Source organism: Merops nubicus, unplaced genomic scaffold (assembly GCF_000691845.1).
Source record: "Merops nubicus isolate BGI_N331 unplaced genomic scaffold, ASM69184v1 scaffold11829, whole genome shotgun sequence".
Taxonomy (NCBI): domain Eukaryota; kingdom Metazoa; phylum Chordata; class Aves; order Coraciiformes; family Meropidae; genus Merops; species Merops nubicus.
In genome coordinates this window covers 6,021-31,306 of record NW_008630211.1, presented here as the reverse complement: position 1 = coordinate 31,306, position 25,286 = coordinate 6,021, and the positions used below count along the sequence as shown (strand labels likewise).

At 37.0% G+C, this 25,286-nt stretch overlaps 1 protein-coding gene across 1 annotated transcript in view; it reads right to left on the bottom strand.

Moving 5' to 3' along the window:
* The window catches only part of EVI5 (ecotropic viral integration site 5), a 61,558-nt gene that overhangs the window by 35,519 nt on the left and 753 nt on the right, over positions 1-25,286 (bottom strand). The window contains exons 2-15 of the mRNA XM_008947196.1: positions 21,859-22,048; positions 18,198-18,422; positions 17,174-17,248; positions 16,367-16,492; positions 15,775-15,918; positions 14,642-14,731; positions 14,433-14,530; positions 13,506-13,566; positions 11,622-11,675; positions 9,196-9,228; positions 8,484-8,630; positions 3,644-3,778; positions 1,389-1,529; positions 772-930 (exon numbers count right to left, since the gene is read on the bottom strand). Of these exons, the coding sequence (XP_008945444.1) occupies positions 772-930; positions 1,389-1,529; positions 3,644-3,778; positions 8,484-8,630; positions 9,196-9,228; positions 11,622-11,675; positions 13,506-13,566; positions 14,433-14,530; positions 14,642-14,731; positions 15,775-15,918; positions 16,367-16,492; positions 17,174-17,248; positions 18,198-18,422; positions 21,859-22,048 (1,678 nt within the window). The remainder of the gene's footprint in view (positions 1-771; positions 931-1,388; positions 1,530-3,643; positions 3,779-8,483; positions 8,631-9,195; positions 9,229-11,621; positions 11,676-13,505; positions 13,567-14,432; positions 14,531-14,641; positions 14,732-15,774; positions 15,919-16,366; positions 16,493-17,173; positions 17,249-18,197; positions 18,423-21,858; positions 22,049-25,286) is intronic.

Sequence of the window (25,286 nt, the reverse complement as noted above, 5' to 3'; positions counted from 1 at the left end):
AATTTAACTCACCAAAGGCTAACAGGAAAGATTTACAGATCATTTACTATAAGAAAACTTCTGATGAAAAGGCATTGAAAATTTTCTAAATGTAATCAGAAAAGTCTGCATGAGATTTGTTTTACGACCAGGATATTACAATTGTTCTTCAACAACAGATGACTGATTGCAAAAACATTATTACAAAGCTGCCATACCGTTATTTTTCCCAACTCTTGCTTAGGTAAGGAAAAAAAAATAAATTGTGAAATTGTATCCCATCTACAGCAACAAGGTGATGTATCCAAGAAATATCAAGTATGTCAGAAATACTGTGTGTGCATTTCTTTGTACAGTGACTTCCTGAAAGTAACGTGGCACCTTAATTAAGGTCAGTGCATTAGTCCAAGTCACACAATTGTCATGTTAAGCTGTGCACAGACCAGTACATAACAGGAGAAGTAATGCACTTCTGTCAAATGATAGCTCAACTGCATAGGCACAGAGATGGACTCGATGCAAAACACCGAAGTGAGAAGTACCCAAATGTCTTGCGACTTCAATACAAGTAATTCAGACGGCGGGACACCTATGCCCCCTACTGACTAAAATAAATACACAGGTGGGGAGAAAGCAACGAAACAAAAGTACAAGTTAACTGTAGTGAAATAATATTAACACTTCAATGAAAATTTTAAAAGTTATCGCAAAAGGAAACTTTTATTCACTAAGTATAGAAAAAGTGGTGCCTCTGTCAGAAATAAGCCACCGTCCTAGCATTCAGTACCATACCTGTGTTTCCATCTCCATCATTCTTTGTTTGGTCTCTTTCAGCTCAGCCTGAGTTTCCGCTTCTCTCAACCGGACTGTCATCAGCTCATCCTGTAGCTCATTCACTGTGTTTTTCCTGGGAGGATCTTTCCATCTTCCCGTGGTACGAGCTAGATGACGCTAAAAAAAACAGGATGCCATTGCTGATAATGCCTGATCTCTCCTGGTGTTCCTTTATTTCATTTAAGGTCTGAATTACATAGGGACAGGTTGCTATAGTGCTCCTTCCTGTTGGTCCTAAAACCTAGAAACTCATGGAAGCTTATGGTTTATTTCAAGTCTTTAATAACATTAGTGAAGTAGGAGTACTGATCAGGTGCTTCCTTTCTACCAGAATGGTTAGCTGGTAGGATAGGCTCTCTGCCATCTACAACAACTAGGGACCAATTTATAACATACTTTTGAAGTAAAGTTCTTGTGGCAGCTGCATTTAAAGACTTTCTCATCTCAGTGGCTTACATCTACAATTGCTAGTTTCCACATGATCTCTACATCTCAAAAGTTTTGTCCTTTGCTTTATTTATTTATTATATATTTGTTGAAAAGAAGAGTTGTTAAAAGAGTATGGCCATACATACCTGCCAGTGTTCCTCCAAATCTTTGACTTGCTGCCTTAGTTCTTTGAGACCCATCAGTGCTTCTGCTTCTCTTAATTTTACTGCAATCAGTTCTTCTTGTAGTCTAGCAACATTTTCCTCATCAGGGAGAGAGCTGTTCCTCTGCAATAAGGACCATTCTCTTAAGTAAGTATTTGAATAAAATTGTGCGTAGTGAGACCCACTCCAAGAACCTAGACATGGAATGATAACTCTCACTACTAACAAAACTTTCATAATTACACATCCCTTGCAAAATAAAATCCTTCAAAAATCTAAATTCTTGAATATAGCAAGTGTGTATAAATACCTTTCAATTGCCAACTACAGAAAAAAAAATTGACAAGGTATTTTTAAGCATTCTGACTTCCAGATTTCCCTGCTGGTATCCATAACAAAGCATTATTCACAGTCTTTTGCAGACATCAGAACTACAGAGAGAAGTCTGAAAGACTTGGAGCTAGCTGATGTTTTGTTTAAAACAAGTGATAAATTACACCTTTAGAATTATAAATCATTTAGAATTACAGGAAAAACAATAAATTAATTATTTTGGGAGAGGGAGATGGAGTCACCTGGCTTTGAAAAGGAGAAGTTATTTTGACAAAACAATCATCTGTTAATATTTATAAACAACAGTCAAAAAAGGTCTTACAGATGAAAGTGCATGGATGTTTAAACAACACATGAGGAAAAATTAGAGAGACTAAAGTACACTAAACAGAAAACAGAAAAATACATGGCAGCAGTGAGAAAAACATAAGCAGACCTGGGAGATGCAATACAGTGATGAAAGTGTAATAATGGCAGTCTGGGGAAAAAATAGAGGAAGAAAAAGGATATAGTTTGCCTAACTACAGTATTTCTACATCGAATCACTGGTGACCAAATACTCAAAGCTGAGCTGTGCTTCATCACTTTCTATTGTATTTCTCAGTAGTAACTTTCAGCAACATAAATTTTTTTTGTAGATGTGTAATACCGCGACAGTTGTCAAGTTTTCTTGAGAGTGAAGTACATTATTAACATTAAGAGAACACAGCGCAACAGCCAATTATTAGCATCTCTGTTTCAAAATCATGGGATCTGAGTATTAGCAAGTATAGCAAGTGATGGGGTATGTTTCTGAATGTTTACATCACTATCAGTATAGCCACGTAAGCCTTGGGTTACTGAGCATTTTCCTACATTACATGATATCACTAACAGCAGTGAAGCACTGCAGTTGTAGGAATTTCGGCAAGTTAACTCAGGCACTTCCTCATGTGCCTAAATTCACAATGACAGACTGAAATACTACTGTATATCTGAGTTGGTCTAGTACAATGGAATTTCCTCACCAGTCTCCCCTCACACAGAAGTTTTCTTCATGGTATCTTCATGGAACGTCACAAGTAAAGAAATGGTCTCTTTTTGAACTCTTAAATACACCTTAGTTTTGAATTCTTACCAATGTTCAGTAGAGTAAAAACTACCACACTACTAAGCCTGTCAGACTGCCATCAAGCCTCCCAGATAATTAAAGTAAAATTCTTACTCCAGTGGGCTAATCAAATTAGCTAGTAAGTTCTGGACACATTCCTAGTATACAGGTCTTTAAAATTTCCATGAGGAAACTATTTGCAAACCCAATACAACAGGATCTGAAAAGCTTACTTTATGTTAGGTCAATTGGTGGGATTTTTCTTCCCTCCTCTTCCCCCCCCCAATTTATTTTGCAGTTCAGTTTTTCTTCAAAGAAAGGTAAGTTACAAGCTGAGATAGCACCCAAAAACCAGTAGAGACTTTGATACTGAACAGTGGAGGCATTCTTTCCCTGCCTGTAATGGGAGGAAGCATGAGACACTCAGGCATTCCAGAGCCAGGAACGGTGATGTTGAACTCTGTCCTCTCCCAAACAACTGAGTTTCACATCACCTCAGTGCTCACCACAAGCCTGGTGCTCTTGTTCCAGGATACAATTTAGAAGTAACTGACGTTTACTGTAAAGACTCCACCAGAATCCAAGTGTTCCACTGCAGTGAGCTTCAGAAACAGAAGTGATGTCTTCTTCATAAACTTTTCCCAGTGGAAACAGGTTTTAGCTTTTTGCTCTATTAACTTGAGGTTTGAAAAGCATCTTGTAATCAAGAAAGCATGGAAGAGAAGATTCTAGAGCACAGTTAAGCAAAGAATTACAGGGACCTGTATTCTGTTTCTAGTGCCATTTTTAGTCAGAGGGTCCTGGTTTGATTTACCTTTTCCATCTCTAGAACTTTATCTTGCATCTCCTTCAGGGCACAATGGGATTCTGCTTCACTCAGCCTGGCTTGGACCAGCTCTTTTTCCAGCTGTAGCACAAAGTCTTCACTGTATCGTGAACTGCATTTATGCTACAAAGTTTGTAGAAATATGTTTAGTATGAAGTACAGATGGTTTGAAAGGGTTTTTCTATGCCAGATTTGGAGTGAAAACTACATTTAAATGTTTAACATTAGGAATACTAGCTTCAGATTAACAGCAGTGCTTACCTTACATAAGTCTATTAACAAGTCCATCCAGGCTGCTAACAGTAAAAATCCCAATGCTGTGCCTCTCAGCTGCACCTCCATGCAGCCCAAGGTGCAAGACTGAACTGAGGCCCCTGTGAATACTGATTAACAACTCACACTTCTCTCATTGTTGCTCAAACTGAACAATTCTCAAAGGGACTGACTGTTCTCATGATATGCTCAAAAGATGCTTATGGAAGACTAGCTAATTACAAGGTCAATACAAGCATCTCTCTTGATCCCTACTCAAACTCTGATTCAACAGAAGCCATCCGTAATTTTGGATTTAAAATAAAACCATGTCTGCTTCAATGCACAATCACTTTGGTTTGTCCCTTTCTTCCATGCCAAGCCTTGTCTTGTTTGCTCACACTATAGCTATTCCTTCTGAAATTCTTTCCTAGGGCAAGTCCTGCAGATTTATGACAAAAAGTATCAGTATAGCCCCTGCTACACAGATAGAGGCCCAAGCTACAAAAGAAAATCGAGTTCTTTCCATATAGGACTTAATCCAAGACTATCCCCAGCCAGCTTTGCATACCCAAACACATTCCCTCAGTAATAAAACAGCAGTTCAGAATTTAAGGTCATCCCTACCAAACTTCAGGGGGAAGGGAAAAAAACCCTACTGACCATTGAGTGGCCAATGCTGATGCACTGCTACAATTGTTCCAAACAATACAGGAGCATGAGCAGCATATGTAACCACAGGCAGACGCAGAGAATAGGCAACAGCTTTCTTATTCCCTGCCTGCTTGTACGGGTTCATCAGATGATAAACACAGCAACTTAAATGGACTCCAGGTTTCTGGAAGATTAGAGTACCATTGGGAAAGACTAAGACTTGTGTTGTGGAGGTGTACTTGTACATAACCAGTAGAAATCATTAGTTTACTCATTTTTATACATTCAGCAGAAGCTACCTTTTTTCATTTATAACCCATAGGAGAAAAAGAATAGAGGAAAATAACCCCCAAACTTCATCACATCTTTATTAGTAGTAAGTTAGAGCAGGCTGACTATCCTAACTCCTCAAGTATCACTGCTTTTAGCACACCTCAAAAGAAAACCTTCTGTATTCTGCTCAGGTCAGTTACAACTTCTGCTACACAGTTCTTGATTTACTAGCAGTGTGAGGAAGAAATCACCTTCCTCAATCTTTTGGTTACCCACCAGATCTAGAAGCCTTTGGCAAATTTCTATAAAAGATTAGACATGCCAAAGAGAGAATGCACCATTTTCTTCAAAACCATTCAAGCGAATGTTTAGGGTAACCAAAGCACCAAACTCCAAAAGCACTTCAGAATGCTGTTAGCTTGACAATTATATTTCCTAGTTCTCAATATATATATAAAAAAATACAGGTTATACACGGTCTTTAAAAATATTACATTGACAGAGTTACTCTAAGACGTAAAAGTTTGCATCCAAAATAAAATTGTGTGAAGTCTCCATTTCAAACCTTGTTTTCCACTCCCTCTTCCCCTCCCAAATCAACTTAAATATATTCAAAGATACACAGAACACATTTGATGATACTTAATATGTGATTTATTATATGATCTTTAGTACTATTTTCAGGTCATCTAGAAGTACTACAGCAGAACTTACTTTCTTTTCACTAAGAAACAATGCTAAAAAGAACCTCTCTAAGTAGACTCAATAATTTGTAATGAAGTCATTCTTCTTTAGCTAAAAACTCCCTATAATTGCTTCAGCACAGGAAAAATAGAAATTGCATTTAATTTGGGCTTCTAGTGTTGAACTTCAACCAAAAGAGTACTCTTCTACCCATCTCTGTATTCAGCCTTACAAAGAAGTGCTGCAGTGGAGAATTTTCATACACACACATCCTAGAAGCACTTTCAATACTTACCTTGGCCATCCAGCTTGTACTGTCAAATATCATAGAACAGATAGAATAAACCCTAGGTAATATTTACATACAAAGATGGTAACCTTTTTACACAGGGTATGTTAGACTTCTTAGAAATACTATTGTTTAGATAATATTTTTGCTACTAAAACAGAAGTCTTTACTTCTCCTGCCTCATGATTCACAAGTTAAAAAGTGGGTTGTGGGTTCTGGTTTTTTGTTTGTTTTAAATCCCATAGTGTTGTTCAGAAGAGGCAGCTGCAAGTACCCTTAGGCAGTTTTTTTAATACATTCCTATTCAGAAATTCATGCCCAAAGTTCAGTTTCTATCATGCTGAAGCAGACAACTCAAGATTGGAAAAGATGTAGATTATAAAATATATAGGATATATGCCATACATTTAAATAAGTAAAAATAAACTATACAGCCACTTATAAGGTCACTGTGCAGTCATTTTTGCTAATCATAAACAAAACTGAAATATTTGAAGAAAAAAAAAAAACAAACATTAAATATACCTCAGACAATACAAGAGTATTGTCAAGACTAAGGCTACTGGCACTAGGAAGTGGCAAAAAGATTTATGGTTGCACTAGTCTAACATGCGACACAGCAACCCAAAAGAAACAACTGGATTTCCACCGGGTGGTGCCCCCAGCACACGGAGTTGTTCACCTTGTGCTGCTCCTATTTCCACACATAGAAACAAAGCTAAAAGCCTGTTCAATTACAAAACTTACAAAAGCAGCAAAAAAACCCTAGGGAACTACTAACTGAAACCATTTTAAAGCTTTCACCATGTCGTCCAAGTTAATTCACACAGTCATCAAAACCACAATACTATTCCTTACACCTCAAAACTAGTTATTAAGTACAAATCCCTCTAGAACCACATGGATTTACAGCCTCAGTTCTACACACATTCGGACTATTTCCTATAGTCATGTTCAGATTTAAGTGGAGGAAAGCAAGGCTGCAAGCATGCAGATTAGCAAGTGCAGCTCTTAATTTAACTGCCCATTCTCATATTTTACTCACTCTCCTCCACTCCTGCAGTACCTGTCCAATCTTCCGCCCTCACAGCTCCAATCCAGCCAGTTTTGCAATCCACAGTTATCTACAGTTTTGCTGTAGCAAACCTGCTAGCTAACCTGCCAGACTTCTCCATCATTAAGGTCCCCAGCATAATTAAAAGCATTAGCTTTAGAAGTCATATTACCTATAAATTAACTAATAGATAAATACAGCATTTTAGTCTCTTTTAATAACTTTTGAGTACAGGTAGTGAAAACATGGATGCCTCCAAAAATACATTCCAAAAGCATGTGTACTGTTGTAATCAGACAGTGAGCAGCTGGCTACCCAAGTCTATGAACGTTTCTAATTTTATTTCACTTGAAAGATAACCTATCTAAAACTTTGGAAAGTGTTGCTAGAACACCCCCATCTTTCCAGCCATAATTTCTTCATGTTTTTTTCCCTAAGGAAATTGCTAAAGTTAAATAAAAACCAGCATTATAGGGTAACATCTCATTATTAACTCCTTGCAACTATTCTAAAAGATGTACCTTTGATACGCCGAAATACATTAACAGACATAATAAACTATTTCTATAATGTTGCATTTAAATTACGATTTCTACAGTCTAACAGAAAAATCACATCTCCACCTTCCCAGATGAGAAAGAAGTATTTCTAGAGCTTTGATGGAAGAGGTGTAAAACTGCGCTATTGCCTGTGACGGGTCTGGCAAGCAGCTGCAGTATGCTGTAGTTCTGAAAAGCTTTATTACGTACACCTGAAATGCCCAGGGCTTCAGACCAGTACTTGGATACTGCTTCCTTAAAACAATGAGCATATTCACACCAACACTGCTACTGCACAGTTCATTCAGCAAGGGACAACTGTGGAAGGTGCTTCCCTCCCTCTCTCAGGAGATACTGAGAACTTTGAGTGGCTTAGAGAAAATAATTTCAGTCTCACAGTAACAGTCTGAAGTCCTGCACATTATACTACCTAAAGCATATAGTACCTAAAAGCACAGTACTACAAAGAGCTCCTAAAAGTTATTTTCCTGCTCTATCTGCACATAAACCCACACCTTTTAATAAAGTCCTGTAGTTTCAAACTCAGGGATAATACCCTTCTATTTTTCCAAGCAGCAAATTTAAGCAGGCTAACTGAAAAAAAAAAAAAAAAAAAGAAAGTATGTATAAGACACATTCAACGTGGAAGAGACTGACTTTCATAATGCCTTTGCAGAGCTTCTCATGTATCAACTCTCAAATTTGAATATTCAGAGTGACACAATTTGCAATGGCTAGATTCTTAGCATTAGGAAATACCAAATGTTTTGTGTGTGGCTTTTTGTTAGTATTGCTTTGGTGGTTGTGGGGTTTTGGGTGGTTGCTGTTGAGTTTTTGACTTGGTGTGTTTCATTTGGTTTGGTGTTTATTTTAAACTAGTAACTTACATCTATCCAGGGTTATGAATCTCATCTATCAGTAAGAACAAACCAAAATATCACTTAGTCCAATTTGAGTAATTTTAAGAATGCAAATCACAATAAACAAGCATTTACAAGGACAGCACAGAGACCATGTCATAATGAGGAAAAATAAACACAAGTGAGTGAAAAAAATGAGATGATGTGCTGCCAGGCTCCTTACCCATTGCTGCTGCTGTTGGAGCTCCCTGATGGTATTCTCAGCTTGCTCCAGTTTAGTAATGGCCTCATCACTCTGCTGTTTGATGGTGGCCAGCTCCCGTTTTATGAGGTAGTTTTCCTCAGCCTCCTGGGCCCTTGTCACTTGTCCCTTAGGACATAATTTATTTTTTTTTTTTAAAAAAAGCAATTGAGGACAAATCCAAGAACCACTCCCTTTGCGATGCTTAGCTGCTTACTTCATCAGACTGGTTTTGCAAACAGCATGGACTACAATTGGTAGAAATTTTTAGGATGAGGTAGTACTAAGCACCTGCTTTAGTACTTTATGACAAAGTTCATCATCTGTATAGCAAGCACAATTGTGTACCTGCATTCAATAAAATTCCTTTCATGCAATATTACTGAGTTGCACATGCACAAATTTAAGTTTCTGATATTCAATTTCAGTGTTAATACAGTATCACAGAATCTATTTGTCGCAGGAATTTGTACCAAAAAATTATGTTAGGAAAAATATTATAACGTGCAGGTACTGGGTTTATGTATTTTTAGTAAACAAAATTAAACAAGTTTCTAGTAAGAGATTAGCTCTATATTTATTTCAAATCAGCAAAGCAAGAATAGAGTACAGCATGCAAATATGCATGCATTAAAGCAGTTTGGGGGTTTCTGGAGAGTAGGGAGCCATACATTAAAAGACTAAAAGACTATACCTGTATCAATCTATCTGCCAAGGAAGCACTTTCCTACAAAGGAAAAATTCAGATAGGAATAAGGAAAAGAAAAAACTAAACAAAGGGGTGACAAAACAGTGACAAAAAAGACAACAGTTGGGAGAAAGAAAACGCCCAAATTCTACCAATTTTCTGTACAAACTCTTTTTGAAAAATTAACAACTCTTCATACAAATTAAGCCAACTCAGCCTGAAAGTCCCAGGAAGCAGCCTTCTCTGCAGTATGTTTAACACAGTCCATCTTTCATACAAGGTCTTAAAGCCATATTTCCATAACACTTAACATTTACCTACAAGAGGCTGGGTATTTTGATCTGAATGGCTTGCTTCCCCAATTAACAAAAAGTTACTGATACATTATCTGATATGATCTACTAGATAGATGCAAAATACAGTCTGTGGTCCATCCACAACAAGAAAGGAAGGCATAATTTGAGCACAAAGGAAACTCCACTAAGCACTGAGGCATTCATGCAGAACTAAGGTCCCAAAAAGATGAAGCAGGAAAGTTAAATGGTGCAAACTTGACAGACACAAGTAGAAAATTTCAACTATGACAGTTAATACTTTGTTTCATGAAATCTTGCAGTAACTCAATTTGGCAAGGAAAGAGAACCTATGAATTGCTCAAGTTTTGCAAGAAAGAAATTCTCATTTATGCACACTGACAAACACTAATTAAATATGAAACGGGAAGGGTGTGTGTAATTTCTAGTCTATCACCCTTGAAAGCACTCAGTTTTTACAGATTCAACAGAGGACACATCTATTCACAGCACATCTTTGTCCTTGGAATTTTTATTAAAAATTAAGTTCCAACTGGTTGATAAAGAGTTATTACTTAAAAGCTAAGGCAAGATGTTTGTCATTAAGGTACACCAGGGAAATCACCACTTAATTATATATGTTAGGGTGAGGAAAAAAATACTTTAAAATAAGTTTCCAACAGAACTGCATGTGTTTGTTCACAGTTTATGCTTATGTTTTCAGATGCTGTGATGATAATGATCCTCAGAAATTTGTACTAACAGATAATATTTTCCCATTTTGAAGTGTTCTAATTCCAGTCAAAATGAGATACTCTGAAAATGAATTCTGTAGTTAAGTATAGAATTTGTAAAAGCACTAGCATCTGGCAGCTCATCATAGACTTCCCAATTAAAAAAAAAAAAAAAAAAAAAAGAAAAATTTGTAGAGGTCTGAAATCAGATAAGTATAAAACAAAGATATTTAGCATTATAAATCTGCCAAGAGCATTGAATAGATTCACTACAGCTTCAAACTTCCTAAAGAGTCTGCTTTTTTTCAGTTTTATCAGCACTTCAATATTAGAAATAAAATGTTTATAAAATTGTATTTTTTGGTCACAACTTTCACAGTATGTCCTCATTATGTGCATTTTTCCAAACTAAATTCAGAAATCAGTGAATCAGAATTTGACATAGACTGTTTTTCCAAGAAACCTGAATGCATTTAGCATTGACATCTTTCAATTATGTCTCTCTAAATGGAATCTTCACCATTTTCTTCCCTGTGAAATCTGAACAACTGTTTGGAACTCAAGAGCATTCAGTTTCATTTGTTGAAAGATAGTTGCTCTCAGTGGGTAAGATGAACAAGAATGTTCTCATCCTAGAGCAGACCAGCTCAGATGCCATCTGTCACAGGAAACATGAGACCATAATATAGGAGAGGCCACTGGAGAGCAACGCCTACGTGTTGGCAATATATTGACAAGAGTTCTCATGCATACTTCTAAAGTTATACCCAGTTACAAAGCTCTGTTCCAGATGAAATCGGTGAGACATATCTTAAGATATTTTCCCTTCCATGTACCCAAAATTGCTACAAAAATCCAAAGCTATGTAAAGCCGTTTAATGGCAGCAGACTTCCTGTACTGAATGTGAACACTTCAACAACACCCCTCCACGGCTGTAATTGATAGCCATGGAGTAACCTGCTGCCATCTCCATCTCTCTCTGGTCTTTAGGAGGTCTGTCATTTTGCTTCTATGTAAAAACACCCAGCAACTTCAGCTTTTCAAAACTGAGGAGTCTCTCATAATAATCCTTTCCACCCCAGCAGTCCACTATCTCACGTAGTCTTCTGGACTTTGAACAGGTGCTTCTAATTCAGAAAGAAAACAGTACAACAGAAGTTGGGCATGTCAAAAATTTTCATTTCATATTCTCTAAGAGCCAGACAAAACCTTAAACATTTACAAGCACTGACCCTAACTGCTTTGTTATTGCCATGCTATTTGGCTAAGCACTGTTAGTAAACACCATAGATTAGCAGGAAAAATGGGAATCTCAGAATTATAGCTTACTATGTCATATAACAAAGTTGCCATCAATTTAAGTATAAATTAACACAGCTTAAATGTAATCACCAACATACTTACTTTTTCTAGTGTTTCAATTCGCTGTTTTAGGAGCCTGTTCTCAGTTCGTAACCTCTGGAAGGCAAACAATTCAGGACTGTATTTCTCAAGTTATCAATTGGAAAGTCTGATAAAAGCCAAGCAATCTAACAATTTTATCTCATCAAATCTATGAAAATCAGTGTGAATACAAAACCAGTGATCTTTTTAACATCCTTTTGTAGGATGCACAACTCAGGAGACAAGTTTAAACAGCTGGGTACAGCAAGGATGAGAGGAAGTCTCATGTTATCTGAAAGCAGCATCTGCAGGTGAACCACAGGGTTTAACCACACATTAGACTTGGCGGCCTCCTCTTCAGAATCAGAGCCAGCCAGTCTTCCTGGTTAAGGGCCACGAAGGTGCACTCCCTGCACTAGGGCAGCCTAATGAGATAGTTACATGGTTTCCTTTGTTTTCTTTCAAATAATTTCTGATAAATTATATAATAATATTTCATCTGTAAGGTTATACTGAGCACTATTAACCTTAGATGGCCCCGAAGTGAGAAAGAATTGTACTGTATTGCATATTTTACCAGTGCATCTCCTGTGAATTTTAGCAGTCAGCATTCAGACAGAAGAGATCTGTATCCCTAAGAACAGAGCCACAGATATCAGTTCAGTAATGCTTTATTCCACCAGGCTAAGAGGCAGACTCAATCTGCTTTTTTTTCCATCTTCCTAAAATAGGAGAGCTTCTTAGAAGAGAGTAAATAAAAAATGGTTTATATAAAGTCCCAAAGCAGGGAAACAGAAAGCTAGAAACACAACTTTGGGTTGATCAGTTTGGTTGGTTAGGAGCAGAGAATGATTTGAAACAAGTTAAAATACGAAAATCTAAAGTTACAGTTGCCCTTCAGATGATTTTATCCAGTCCTGCACAAAGCTGTCATTTGAGTCCTGCGAGTCATCTGATTTCAGATCCCATTCCAGCAAGTCCTAATGCTGTTAACTGCCCCACCACCTGTTATACAACCACAACAAACTGCCTGAAAAAGCCTGAAACACTTTTATGCTCCCAGGTGCGTATCACTGAATTTTTCTGAAGACTCAATGCCTTAGAAGCTGACACTGAAAGGCAAAATAACTAGCAGTGGGCAGAAGAAGGAAGGCTGTACCTCACTTCCTCTACACTAAGCTCTACCTACCACACTTGCCATTCAGTTCTTCCACTTACTTTTCTCATGAAACTGGCTAAAACCATGACACAATGAAGAAAATCCAAGCCAAACACCATACTGGGGTTAAAAAAAAAAAAAAAGGCAAAAAAAGAGGGGAAAAAAAAGGCAGCAAAAGCCTATTTGTGTCACAAAAGCAAAAAGCAGTGATTAAGTATATACAATGCACTCATAGGGTGTTTTTTTACACATTATTTATCAATTGCAGAGGACTCAAAAGAAAGCAACCACAAACAGAAGACGCTCAATTTTGGGTCCAATGCACAAGAGAAAAATCAAGATCTCAAAGTCAATGATAAAACACTCATGTGCATTCTGATAAACTATCTTAAAATGCATCTTAGAACCCTCCTGTGTGGGACATCTACATCTAAACCAGCATATTTGGAATGGCCTCTGATAAATGAGACCATCTGTCAAGCTTTAGTCAGTAGAAAATAATGAAAGCCAAGTATAGTAGGTCTCAATCAAAGATTCATTTTTTTAAATGTCCACCACAAGTCTCAGTAATTTCACTACAAATGTCCTTTATGATCAGACATCCCAAACACACACAAAAAAAAAAAAAAAAAAAAAAAAAAAAAAAGGGAGACCTCAATTACAAATCCTGATATATATACAGAATATGTAACTCCACATCTAGGAATTGAACTGACCCATAAATAAGTTTATTGAAGCTTTCTTACTTTAATTTCAACTTGTTCTTCCATTTCTTTTGTCTTTATTGTAGTGTATTCCTTTTCTAACCTAAAAATTAGAAATAGTGATTTCTGATTAGAAAAACTGCAGATAACTTACTTGTTGGTGTTATACCTAACAACAGCAGAACAGAGTTACAGATTATTGGTATTTCCTCTCTAAGTGGCCACTTGAAATACACTCCTGTAAAGATTTAAGTTAGCATAGTCTGCAGCACAAGAACAGTGAATATACACTTTACAACCAACTGGAGAACCACCAAACTTAGCACTAGGAAAGCACAGCATGTGCAGCTTGGCTTATCAAGACAAATTTGCCAATGGCAGAAAAGAGAAAACATGCAACTACTCTTAAAAAAAAAAAAAAAAAAAAAAAGTAGCATTACACTCAGGATTTCAAACCCTAGACAAATGTTATTTTAACATTATCAATGGTATTATGAAGTTTCATCAGTTTATATTTTAAACAGCACTAATCTTGACCATACATGCACTCTTTAGCACTGTGAATACTCTTCCAGTTCCTGCAAAGTAAAGTCTTAAGAATTTAGGCCAAACCATAACGTCTAACCTCCTTTCCCTGCTTCACCCTCAAAAAAAAAAAAAACCACCCCACACAACCCCACACCCCTCCCTTTCTTTCTCTATTCATATCTTTTTTACAGAAGTGCTGTTAATTCCCCATAACTTGCTGCTTTCTTCAAAAGTTTTTAGACCTTTGTGAATGAGATACAGCTTTATGACATTTAAGAAAAATAGCAAATTATGCTTTAGAATTTGCTTACAGGCAGAACTTCAATTTAAACTGTTTATAGTATAAAACAAAATACAAAGATGAAAAATTAAAAATTAAATACTGAATAACTCATTTAAACAGAAACAGTATAATCTATTTTCTCAAAATGTTATACCTACTTTTTCATCTTTTTTGCATTGTATTTGACTTGGTAAGATGCTTGGATTAATTTGTCTGGACCACTGTCAAACTGATGTGGAATGACCTTTTGAAAGTGCTAAAAGCAATCAGAGCACAAGATTACATATAATTAATAGCTGCAAGGAAATACACACATGTACATTACACGCTTCAGACATTGCTCACAATTAGAATAGCCTTCGTTTACCTGTAACATTCCTTCCATGTCAAGTTGCAGCAGTTCTGCTTGGTTCATCTGAAGTACCGCTAAACCTACTCGAAATACTATCTCTAAACCCTGAAAACAGAATTTAAGAGATATCCGATAATTATTCACAGCATTGTCAACAGAACAGAAAAATTCTGCTATTTACTGATGCTGGCAACCTCACCCAGCTTCTCAAACAAGCAAAAGGGCTGTCAGGGGAAGGAAAAAAAAAAAAAAAAAAAAAATCAACCAATTTGTTCTGGCTTTCTTATTTTGTCCACAGGACAAACAGTCCAGCTATTTGTCCTGATGCCAGACCCCTCCCTGAGAGAGGCCAGTGCTGAGGTAAATACTCTTGAGTGACACATGTTCTCTACATCAGCATTATCAAGCATGTTAGATATGTCTGGTACAAGACCCCAAGGTACGTCTCAAAAAAACAATTTAAAATTTCAGACATGGTCCAATGCAGTTAAAACTATTTAAAAAGATAGAAGGGAATGTCTCACTCATATACACTTAAACATTCTTTTGTTTTCCACCTTTGAGTTATCGTTTTCTAAAAGATGATTGCCAAAAAAGAGCATAAATGGAACATAAGCTTTGGTTTGCTACCAGTTACTACACAAAGCTCTAATCCTAAACACAGTTTCAGTGCCTTTGAGATAGTGTCACTGAATAACTCATAAATTCCTTTGGCTACTGTTCATCATCTGGACAATAAAAGATGCCAACACTCCCTCTTCTTGGCATACATACTCCCATGGAGCTATATCTTTGGCCTGAAGGCAGCATTAATTTCCACCTGAAACTTACTATAGAGAAACTGATGCCCCTGTTGTGTGCAGTGCTACTGCATTGCATCCAGGACTGGCAGGTTTGGTAAACCTTCACCCAGCTTAGAGTACGAAGTTGTGTATAATATCAACATACAAAGATTTAGTTGCTCCTCCTCTCTTAATAAACTTACAGAAATACACACATTTCCCTCTAAAAAATAATCTGACAAGCATAAGGGTTAAAAAGCAAGACTATCTGAGATTTGCCCATCATAATGGGATTTATACCGCTGCCTAAACAACTGCTTCTAACAGTTACTCTTGAAATAGAATATATGAGTATTAAGAAGTTACCTCAGACATAAATATATCAAATATTCTTGTTGCAATTGGTAGTGGAAAAGTTGTAAGGAATATAGTTAAAAACCATGATGATGCATACATAGAAGTGTGGAAACTCTGAGACTGAAAGTGCACATAAAGCTCCGGAAGATGCTCCTGGAAAAGGAAAACAAATGTTAAGCTCCTACTGGTAGTTTTAGTGTATCCCTATTTTTGACAACTTTTCAATAAAAGAATAAAATAATTTATACTTAATACAGATCGTAGCTTTCTAACAGGACTGAGAAAGATATTACTCATTACCAGGAACCATGCAACAGCAGTCCCAGTATGGATGCCCTATAGCACTCCTACCCTGCAAAGGACAGATTACAAAAACAATTCCTGATCCGAACAGGAAGCTCGTAAATCCTCCAGTCACGTCTAGAGAGCAGGCTACAAAAAAGAGCTGGAAAGACCCTAGGAGTGGCCAGAGACCTATGTCTTATTTGCTATGCAACATCCCACCCCTGGTCATTATGTTAGGAACGGGATAACAAAACACTGTAATTCTCAAGCTCCTTATTAATAGCTACTGATGACGTTTGATAGAATTTGTATGTACCTGTATCATGCATTCAAACTGGTACATACAAAGGCCCAGTTCAGCCATGCTTGGTTTAAAGAGTTCTCGTAGTCTGTAATCTTGCATTAATTTAACAAACACACAGAAAGCCTCTTCTTCTGGCATCTATATTAAAAATAAAGAAGCACAGTAAAAACTCTGGACAGATGTAAGGACATATCAGAGTAAACACCTGAGAGGGTTTAGTTCTGGGGGTTTTGTGCGTGTAACTGTGGTGGTGGGGTTTGGGTGTTTTTTGGCTGGTTGGTTGGGGTGGAGGGGTGATGTGGAGTTGCTGGTTGTTGGTTCGTTTTTTTCTCGCTTGGTTTTTTTAAGAGTTTTATAACCAATTACTCTAATGAGCTTTTGTATACATTGAATTTTATCGAGTAATTTCTAAACCGAAACAGAGGTCTGCAAGTTTCCTAGAATATACCCTACTTTGTCATAAAACAAAATGCAGTAATACAAAGGCAGCTTTAAGATTATCAGATCAACTGTTAAGTTCTAGCTGAACTCTGAGGAGATTGTGTCGTGAATTGAAATAAGAAGTTCATTAAGTTGAAATAACATTCACCAAAATAACTCATAACTTTGCAGTTCTGCTTCAGCTCTGAGAAATGTCTTGCAAACAGAACCACAGTGAATACGTCTCATTTGATTTGCAGACTAAACAGCTGCCCTTGACAATTCCATTGTAACAAAACCAAGCAAAACTACTATAAGAATTCCCAATAAACCACCATGATATATAATGCATTCTAGCAGAGATTTTAAAGGTTGAAATATTTTTAGTATCATGTTTACCTGCATAAGCAGTAATCCCACTATAAAAGCACTTCCTTGGCAGTATCCAACCTCACGATCCACCAAAGAATAAGCCTGCCAAATAAAGTTTAAGATTCTCAACAATTAAAACCTCATTATTGATAAAAAGTAATCATAGCTCACACTGTTATTTTGCTACAGACTTTTTCTTCCTCTCCTAAATCCTGCAAGGACAGATACTCTCTTCAGAAGTTTTTGTCAGATATTCTAGTTGCTACTGGCTGCTATAAAGGGGTATGAGCTCTGCCCTCTGACAACCTACATAGCTAAAACTAAGGCATACTTTATTACAAAAAAAAAAAAAAAAAGAAGGTGGTTTCCAGCTACAGGAATTTGCCAAAAGATAAAGTCACTGTACAAACTGCACAAGGTTAATGCTTTCATAGGAGACAAACTAGACAAAGAAACAACAGTTCTTTTCAGAAAAATTACGTGCCACAGTTTTATTTACAGGTGGAGATGTGGTGATCTCCACACAGGTTTCAGCTTCACTTTAGAGCTATGGAAGTTGCTACAACTTGGAAACCTGCCAACTTGTGTGGCAACTATGTTGTATGGAGAAATCAGTCTTTCAAAATTTTGAGCTCTAGTACAATGAAGACAAAGTAACACAAGCAATTTTATGGTGGCATTCTCATTTTGTGCTCGGGTACTGTAACAACTACACATTTGCTTGTACCTGCCATCTGCCACTACTGCTTGCAGGTTGCAAGACACTTGAAAACTGAATGCTGATTTACAAAATCTTGTCTTGGTCAGCATAATTTACTTTACTTCATGGCACACTTTATTCCATTATACTATCAGCAGTCAGCACGCCACTACGTTTTCATGTAAACTTAGTAAGTTTTTAAAATGTAAAGTAATACCACATTCACATTCTAGTTTCAAAGACAGCTTTCAATTTGTTAGACTATTTCAGAGTCAGGTAGTGTAAGATTAAAAAATCTAAACACATGAAACTGATGCAAATTCACTACATACAAGTCAAGGGCTGACTTACCTTCATCACATTGAACAAGACCTCCTGTCCAAGGCTGTCTTTTTCTTTAAAAAAGTCATGTTCAGGGTATGTTCTAGCAATGTCCCTTCTTATTAACTTCTCACAAGGAGATGTCATTTTCAAAAGCTCTGAATACTGATCCTTAATTGGCATGCTTTGAGCACTGCATAGCAGCTGCCAAACAATTGCTCTGAAATGATGAGGTATCCCTTTGCGAACAAGCTCCTAAAGCACAAAAAAGGAAACAAATTCATTTAGTATTTCCTGAAAATATAAACATAAGCCTAAAGAACACAACACTTCAACAATCTAAGTTCCTCACAGCTTCAGAAAATGTATACATCATGTCACAAACCAATCATACAGTTTATACTGAGGTTCAAGTCTCAATTTTAGTGTGATAGATTGTTAGCTAACAAAAGTAAGGAGACTAGAAACCATTTTTACTGGTTAAATTAGCTAATGAAAGTAGTCCCCTATTCACAGTAAGCTACTTGCAAAACTGGATATTCAAGTAATTTTAAACAAGAACTCCCATTAGCCAGAACTTAATACAGTTATTTTTCTATTTCACAAAAGACAGCTGAAGGTAACACCCTTAACTATATTTGGGTGATTGAGATATAAGAAATTACCAATTAAAAATTACTTCCAAGACATTTAAAAAGTGGAACTGTAGCACAGCCAACTGCAACAAAACAAATCAAATTGTACAGTACTACTATCAGAAGTCATTTGACTAACTTGACAAGTTGCATCTAATTTCTCTGGTGTGCCAGTATTTCCAGGTTCTCTTTTAAGAAAGTATTTAAATGTAGCTTCAGACACTGGATGTCAACTGAATTAACTAAATTTACTTTATCTTCCCTTAACAACAACACAACAACAAAACAACCAGTTAGGTATTATAAAATTCAAATGTTCCCAGATCAATAGATCTAAGAACCTGATACTTGTCTTTTCTGAAAGCACAAAGTAGTCTTGTTGCTTATTTGAAAAAAAGTATGATTATGGAAACTTAGACTGTCTTAATGGTACTTTCTGCAACTGACCTAGAAGATTGTCTCTTCAAGACAAGAGGGTTCCTTGCATAATTTATTGCACTTTAGGAACTGTTATCAAGTATTCTGTCTCCTCAAGGATAATTTCTTTCACTAGTATTTATTCTCAAGCCAGAGTAATCTATTCTGCAAACCTTCCTCTTTTTTTCTGTTTGTTCCAATTACTTCTCCAATCATCAAGATAGCTAATGCAACAGTGGTAACTTTTAAAGACTCTTGCTTTCAAGTTTTGTTTTTGTCAAGCTTGAACTCTACTGCAGGAGTTTTGCATCACTGACCTCAGTCTCCCAATATCTCTAAGATCTCCAGCCTTCTTCAGCATCATCCTGGTAATGACACTCCAGCTATTTGTCCCATTTGCGACAACTACAACACCCTGTGTTACTTCCTAAAATATTTCTAAATCCAAGACAACAACTCTAACATATCAGCCTTCCACATCTGTTTCTAGCTATCATTTGTCAGCAAGGCACTATCAGATTGTAGATCAGTCATCTAAAGCCTCAAAGGCTACTAATAAGAAGCATTACCAAGTCATTTCTTGCTTCCACCCATGTGATTGAAAAAGTAACAGGGTTAATCCTTCCAATGTTCCTAAAGGAACAGCAGGAAAAGGCACCTACTAAGCAGTACTAAAATGATGTTGTTTTACACAGTATTGTGCACACTGAAAAGCAGCACTTAAGCTATCCTTCAGAATCCTTCCATTAACAGGAAGCAAGTTCTGAAGTGTATCAAGAGACAGAAGGACTGAACACATCACCTATGCAGGAAGGTATATACACCTATGTCTAAAACTTAGAAAGCTTACCAGATACCTAATGAATTAAGATCAGCTTTTACAGCCAAGACAAAAATATACCTATACTGCTAACATCATACCTCCTGGCACAATCAGGAAATAGGTATGGATGTTCTGGTACTCCATCGTAAATGCAGAATGACACAGCTTAAGCTGACTTTCCACAAACAAAACAAAAACAAATGAAAAAAATATTAAGCATTATTTAACTAACCAGCAAAGGAAAAACTTCCTCCTTGGCTGGAGCACCTCCCCTATGAAGACAGGCTGAGAGTTGGGTCTGTTCAGTCTGGAGAAGAGAAGGCTCCGAGGGGACCTTATTGTGGCCTTCCAGTATCTTTAGGGGGCCTACAAGAAAGCTGGGGAGGGACTTTTTAGCATGTTGGGTAGTGACAGGACTAGGGGGAATGGGGCAAAACTAGAAGTGGGTAGATACAGATTAGATGTTAGGAAGAAGATCTTCACCATGAGGGTGGTGAGACCCTGGAACAGGTTGCCCAGGGAGGTGGTGGAAGCCCCACCCCTGGATGTTTTTAAGGCCAGGCTGGATGGAGCTCTGAACAACCTATCTAGTGGGAGATGTCCCTGCCTACGGCAGAGGGGTTGGAACTAGATGATCTTTCAGGTCCCTTCCAACCCTGACAATTCTATGATTCTCAATACAATTAAATATTTATGGAAAGTTGGTCAGATACTCCCCAAATTATACTTGGCCAGCTGTCACATGTGATTCTTGTGGCACTTTAAAATGTTCAAATGCAGGCAGTTCAAATTAATGCTAACCTACTAAAGCTACTTATTACCATCTCAATTCTCCTTTCTCTTGCCAGGTTCATATGGCCCTCTTTTCATGGCCTCTTGGGAACACCTTTCCAGAAACTGTTTTCCCTATGCAAGCAGGAAATCCTGAATTAATTTTTTTGCCTTGTTTCCTCTCTCAAGTAATGTTCTCTCTTCACAACTGCTTCACATAAAAGATACTTTACTTTAGCCCATTGTTCTGCCTTCCCACAAGCTATTCATACACACACATTTCAGAGTGCTATAAAGACCCTGAAATCTGTATTCTGCACATAAAGCTACAGACTAGAGCCAATAAAGAACCAAAGCAGCACAGACTTGCCTACGAATAAAAAAAATGCCACACTGCTCTATTTGCTGCTTCGGAAACAGAGTTATGTTCAAATGCCCTACGTGCTTTTTAGTTTGAATTTAAACTGTAGTTCAACTTCACTTCTGTACACGCCCACAACTAAGCCAGACGGGGGGGAGGGGCACTGGTCAAAGTTTGTCTGATCCACTCAGAATTTAGAAACTATGTTCTGGTTCCTAGGATCACACTTAGCATGCACAAAAAACTGAACTCAGAGGCTCATACAAGAAAATTATCAGCTCTTCTAATAAGAATGCTTTAAAAAGATGGCTGCTCAGTCGGAAAATAATCATGGCATCCAGCTATCAGATGTCCTTAAGTGAGTTTTTAGTAATTCTATTTTGGAACCATGAAACAAATCTTCCTTATATTCATGGAAATCTTTCATCAGTGGTAGACCATAAGCTTTAGTATTCAAGATATTGTTAATGCATCTAGTTTTCAATAAGAGACATTTGACAGGAACTGCTATTACCAAAGTCTGGTAACAGTTAAACAGGAAGCACTAAGGCTTAGGGATGGAATAGGTTCAACTGGAACCATCTACTGCATGTTTATTTTTAAAAATAAGACCAACAGGAAGATAAGTAGTATCACTTACAGCACATCACAAATATATCCTAAAAAATAGTGTCCCGCTACTACCTTAACTTGCTTTTCTTTCTTTTTCCGTACATCTTCCCATTCATTCACAATCCTCCCCCACAGTATCCATGAGTCTTCTTCAAGATGGCTGAGATTGCTAGAAGCTGATGAACTAGACACAAGAGAAGATCCACTATTTCTTCTTGACCCATTTACTGATCGCAAGGATTTGCTATCTGTTTCCAAGAGTCTACAAAGAAAGCACAAAAAAATCAAATTCAAGTTCTTCTAATCACAGAACCACACTATTAACTTTTTTTGTTTAGAAGTCAACTTTTCCAGCCTCTTTAAAAAGAATGCACCAAAAGATTCAGTGGAACAATTTTTCCAACATCCATTTGTACAAAATTTGAAAAGAACTGGTCAATGTTACTGTTTCATCTTGAGATCAAGTAACATTTTAAGAAACAGATAAAAATATCACATCACAAACCAACAATACTAAGAGCAGTAAGGTTTTGATACAATGTTTTGTAGTCTCACCATCTAAATCTTAATTCACAAAGATAGCAAATTAAAGGAAGTACAGAAGCGTTGCAAGCCCAGCTCTTTTACACAACCATCAACTGGAGATGAATAGCCCTACAGGGAAGATGTGCAAGCTGTTTTGAGGCATAAGTGCCAGCAAAAGGACTTCAATTTTACTAGCAACAAAAAACCTGGACAGATTGTACATCAGACTGACAAAGAGAAAATCTAAAGTATTCAGTAAAGTACAGTAATTTTAAAGAAAACAAAAAGTTAAACTTCCTGTAAAGTCTAGCTGATTTTTTTACCTTTTTTTTTTTTAATTGGCAGTGTGAATACAGAGTAATTAAAACCAGGAGCAATTTTAAAACACCTGACATTTGCTGACAATTGTTCACAAAACAACATGGCGTTTTGTAAATGTATGCTAAACATCTCAGACCTCAAGAATGAGGACCAGGCAACAAAAGTGGTTAGTATAGCTTATGAGTGTGTAAAAAAGTGAGAAGTTCAGACTCATGAACTTCTGGGGTTATCAGAAAGCAAAATATACATAAAGATGTGCCAAGTGCTGGCCAAGCTGCTGAAGAGACTTTCTGTTAGCTGGTTGCTATGGCCATCAGTTTTGCATTGAGCTGGGGATTCTGGGCCAAAAGTCTTGCTTTGTTTACCCTAAACTAATATCAAGCCACATAAACGGGGGAAATTTTTTAGACCACATGTTAGGTACAGGCAAGAGTTCAGACTAATTCAAAAAAGTGTTTTGTTTTGCTCTATCAAGAGCTTAATTTGTTTTTGAACTTCCAAGAATTCCAATGCCCGTAAGTGATCTGGCTGAACAATTTCTCAAAGCACCTCCATAAAAGCCAACACACACACACACCCCCCTCCCCACATTTCAGCAAGGTCAGGTTAGGTCTTATTTAATAAATCATAACCCAAGTTATATTGTACCTGAGACTGTACACAAGTCTTGGCATACCTACAATTTTTAAGCTCTCTGCTACGATAGAGATATTTATACTAGCTTCACCTGTTGCTGGCTTTCACCTACTGGTGTTTATGGAAATTAGGGTGAAAAAAAAAGTAATTTAGTTAATCAAGACAACAAGTACAGTCTCTTCAGCAGTATTATGTTTGGAAAAGGGTTAAGTAGTAATGCCTTGCAGAAAATCTTGTTTCAAGGAAAAAAAATTTTTAAAAAAATCATTTTTCATGTTTAAAAACCTGGCCTATACTGATCCATAATGAAAATTTATGGCGTGGAACTCCTCCTCTTAATCTGAGACAGTGCCTAAAGATCACATTCAACATAACTGCAGAGGAAAAACAAGCAGAGAACAAACACAGTTATGAAAACAAGGTTCTAACTAGTCACTTCCAGCTTTCACAGCTTTCTATAGAAGTTATGCTAAGTTTCTGTAATAGGACCTTACCTGGATAAATTCATTGTCCTTCAATTTGAAAACAGGAAGTTCTCTTTACAGTAAGTAGCAAGTTCTGTGGCGTTCAGGCACTTTTCTTTCACCTAAAACTTTATAAATGATTTACTAATGCCAAACAGCTCCACCAGGACTCTGGACCACGCTACCTTGTTATTCGGAGGGCAGTTTCAGTATAATTGGATTACAGAATGCCACAAGACATAGCTTGATACAATTTGAGTTCTTTCTATTTCTAGCTGTTTAACAACTTCATACTCTCCTTATTGACATAAAAGCCAACCATGCAAAGGAAATCTTTAAAAAATACCCATCGCCAGCAATTCTTCCAGCAAGCAGAAACAAGAATAGTTCCCTGTGTTCAGAGTACAATTCCTTGTCAACAAAGTGCCACTGTGCTAAAAATGCAGATTCAATACTGTTCTGAAATTACAGTGCACCCAGCAGAACATCAGCTTTCTGTATTGAAATGTAGTATCTGCTGAGAAAAGGTACACTTGATAGGATAGCCTCTAATTAGAATTCACACACAAGACTAAAATGGGGTTGAATAACAAGTCTGACTAAGATGAAATAAAACCAGACAATATTTGCTAGCTTATTTACTAAATGAAGAAAGCTAAAAAGAAAGCCTAGCAAGACCAAGCTCACATTCTGCTTTCAACAAGCAAACTAGTCTAACTGCAGAGCTTAACGAGATAACTCTAGATGTAAAGACACAAAGCTCCAACACAGATAAGCAGTCCAAAGAACATGTATTACTGCTTTTCAAACAAAAGTTAGTCACTTAGTTGTGAACAGAGTGGAATGCCAATGACTAAATGCAAATTAGCTTTCTTAAAATCACTGTAACTTTTTTTTCTTATTTTGATAAATTTTCATTCACACAACAAAAATCACATGTAGTTTACCCCTGAAGAAGAGACAACCTCATAAATGATAAGAAAAGGATAAGGTGATTCTAGAAGCTGCCTTCCATTCTCAGTCAAGAACTAGAGAGATATAAAAAATTCCCTGTTTGAACTAACTATCAAGCACTGCACTTCACTCCAGAAAAAGGGGCTGCAAACTCCAGTACGTATTGAAGCCCTGCAGCCTTCCACTAAGCCTAACACCTGTTGGGAGCTCAAGTTCTCCTTTACAGTCAACTTCTCATTAACAGTTATATTTGACAAGTAGGTTTCACATTTTGCAAGAGGCCAGATGACTTTGAAGTCCTGCCTCAAAAGTGCAAACACGCATGGGTTCTGGAAATGTAACATTAAGAAACCATGCGATCCAATTTTATTTCTTTGTGAGACTGCCCATGTGCAATCACTGAGCACATCAAGAGCAACTGATCCGGTTGAAATTTGCATCTTGAACTGTAGATGGTGTAGATCAGTATAAACCCATGGAAAGGCTGAAAAGCAAAACAGTTGCTTACTATGCAAAAAAGAAAGCCAGGATGAACAGAAACTACTGATCAGGAATTTACTTTTCATTAAATGAACACTTTATGCATCTTCCACTATTAGT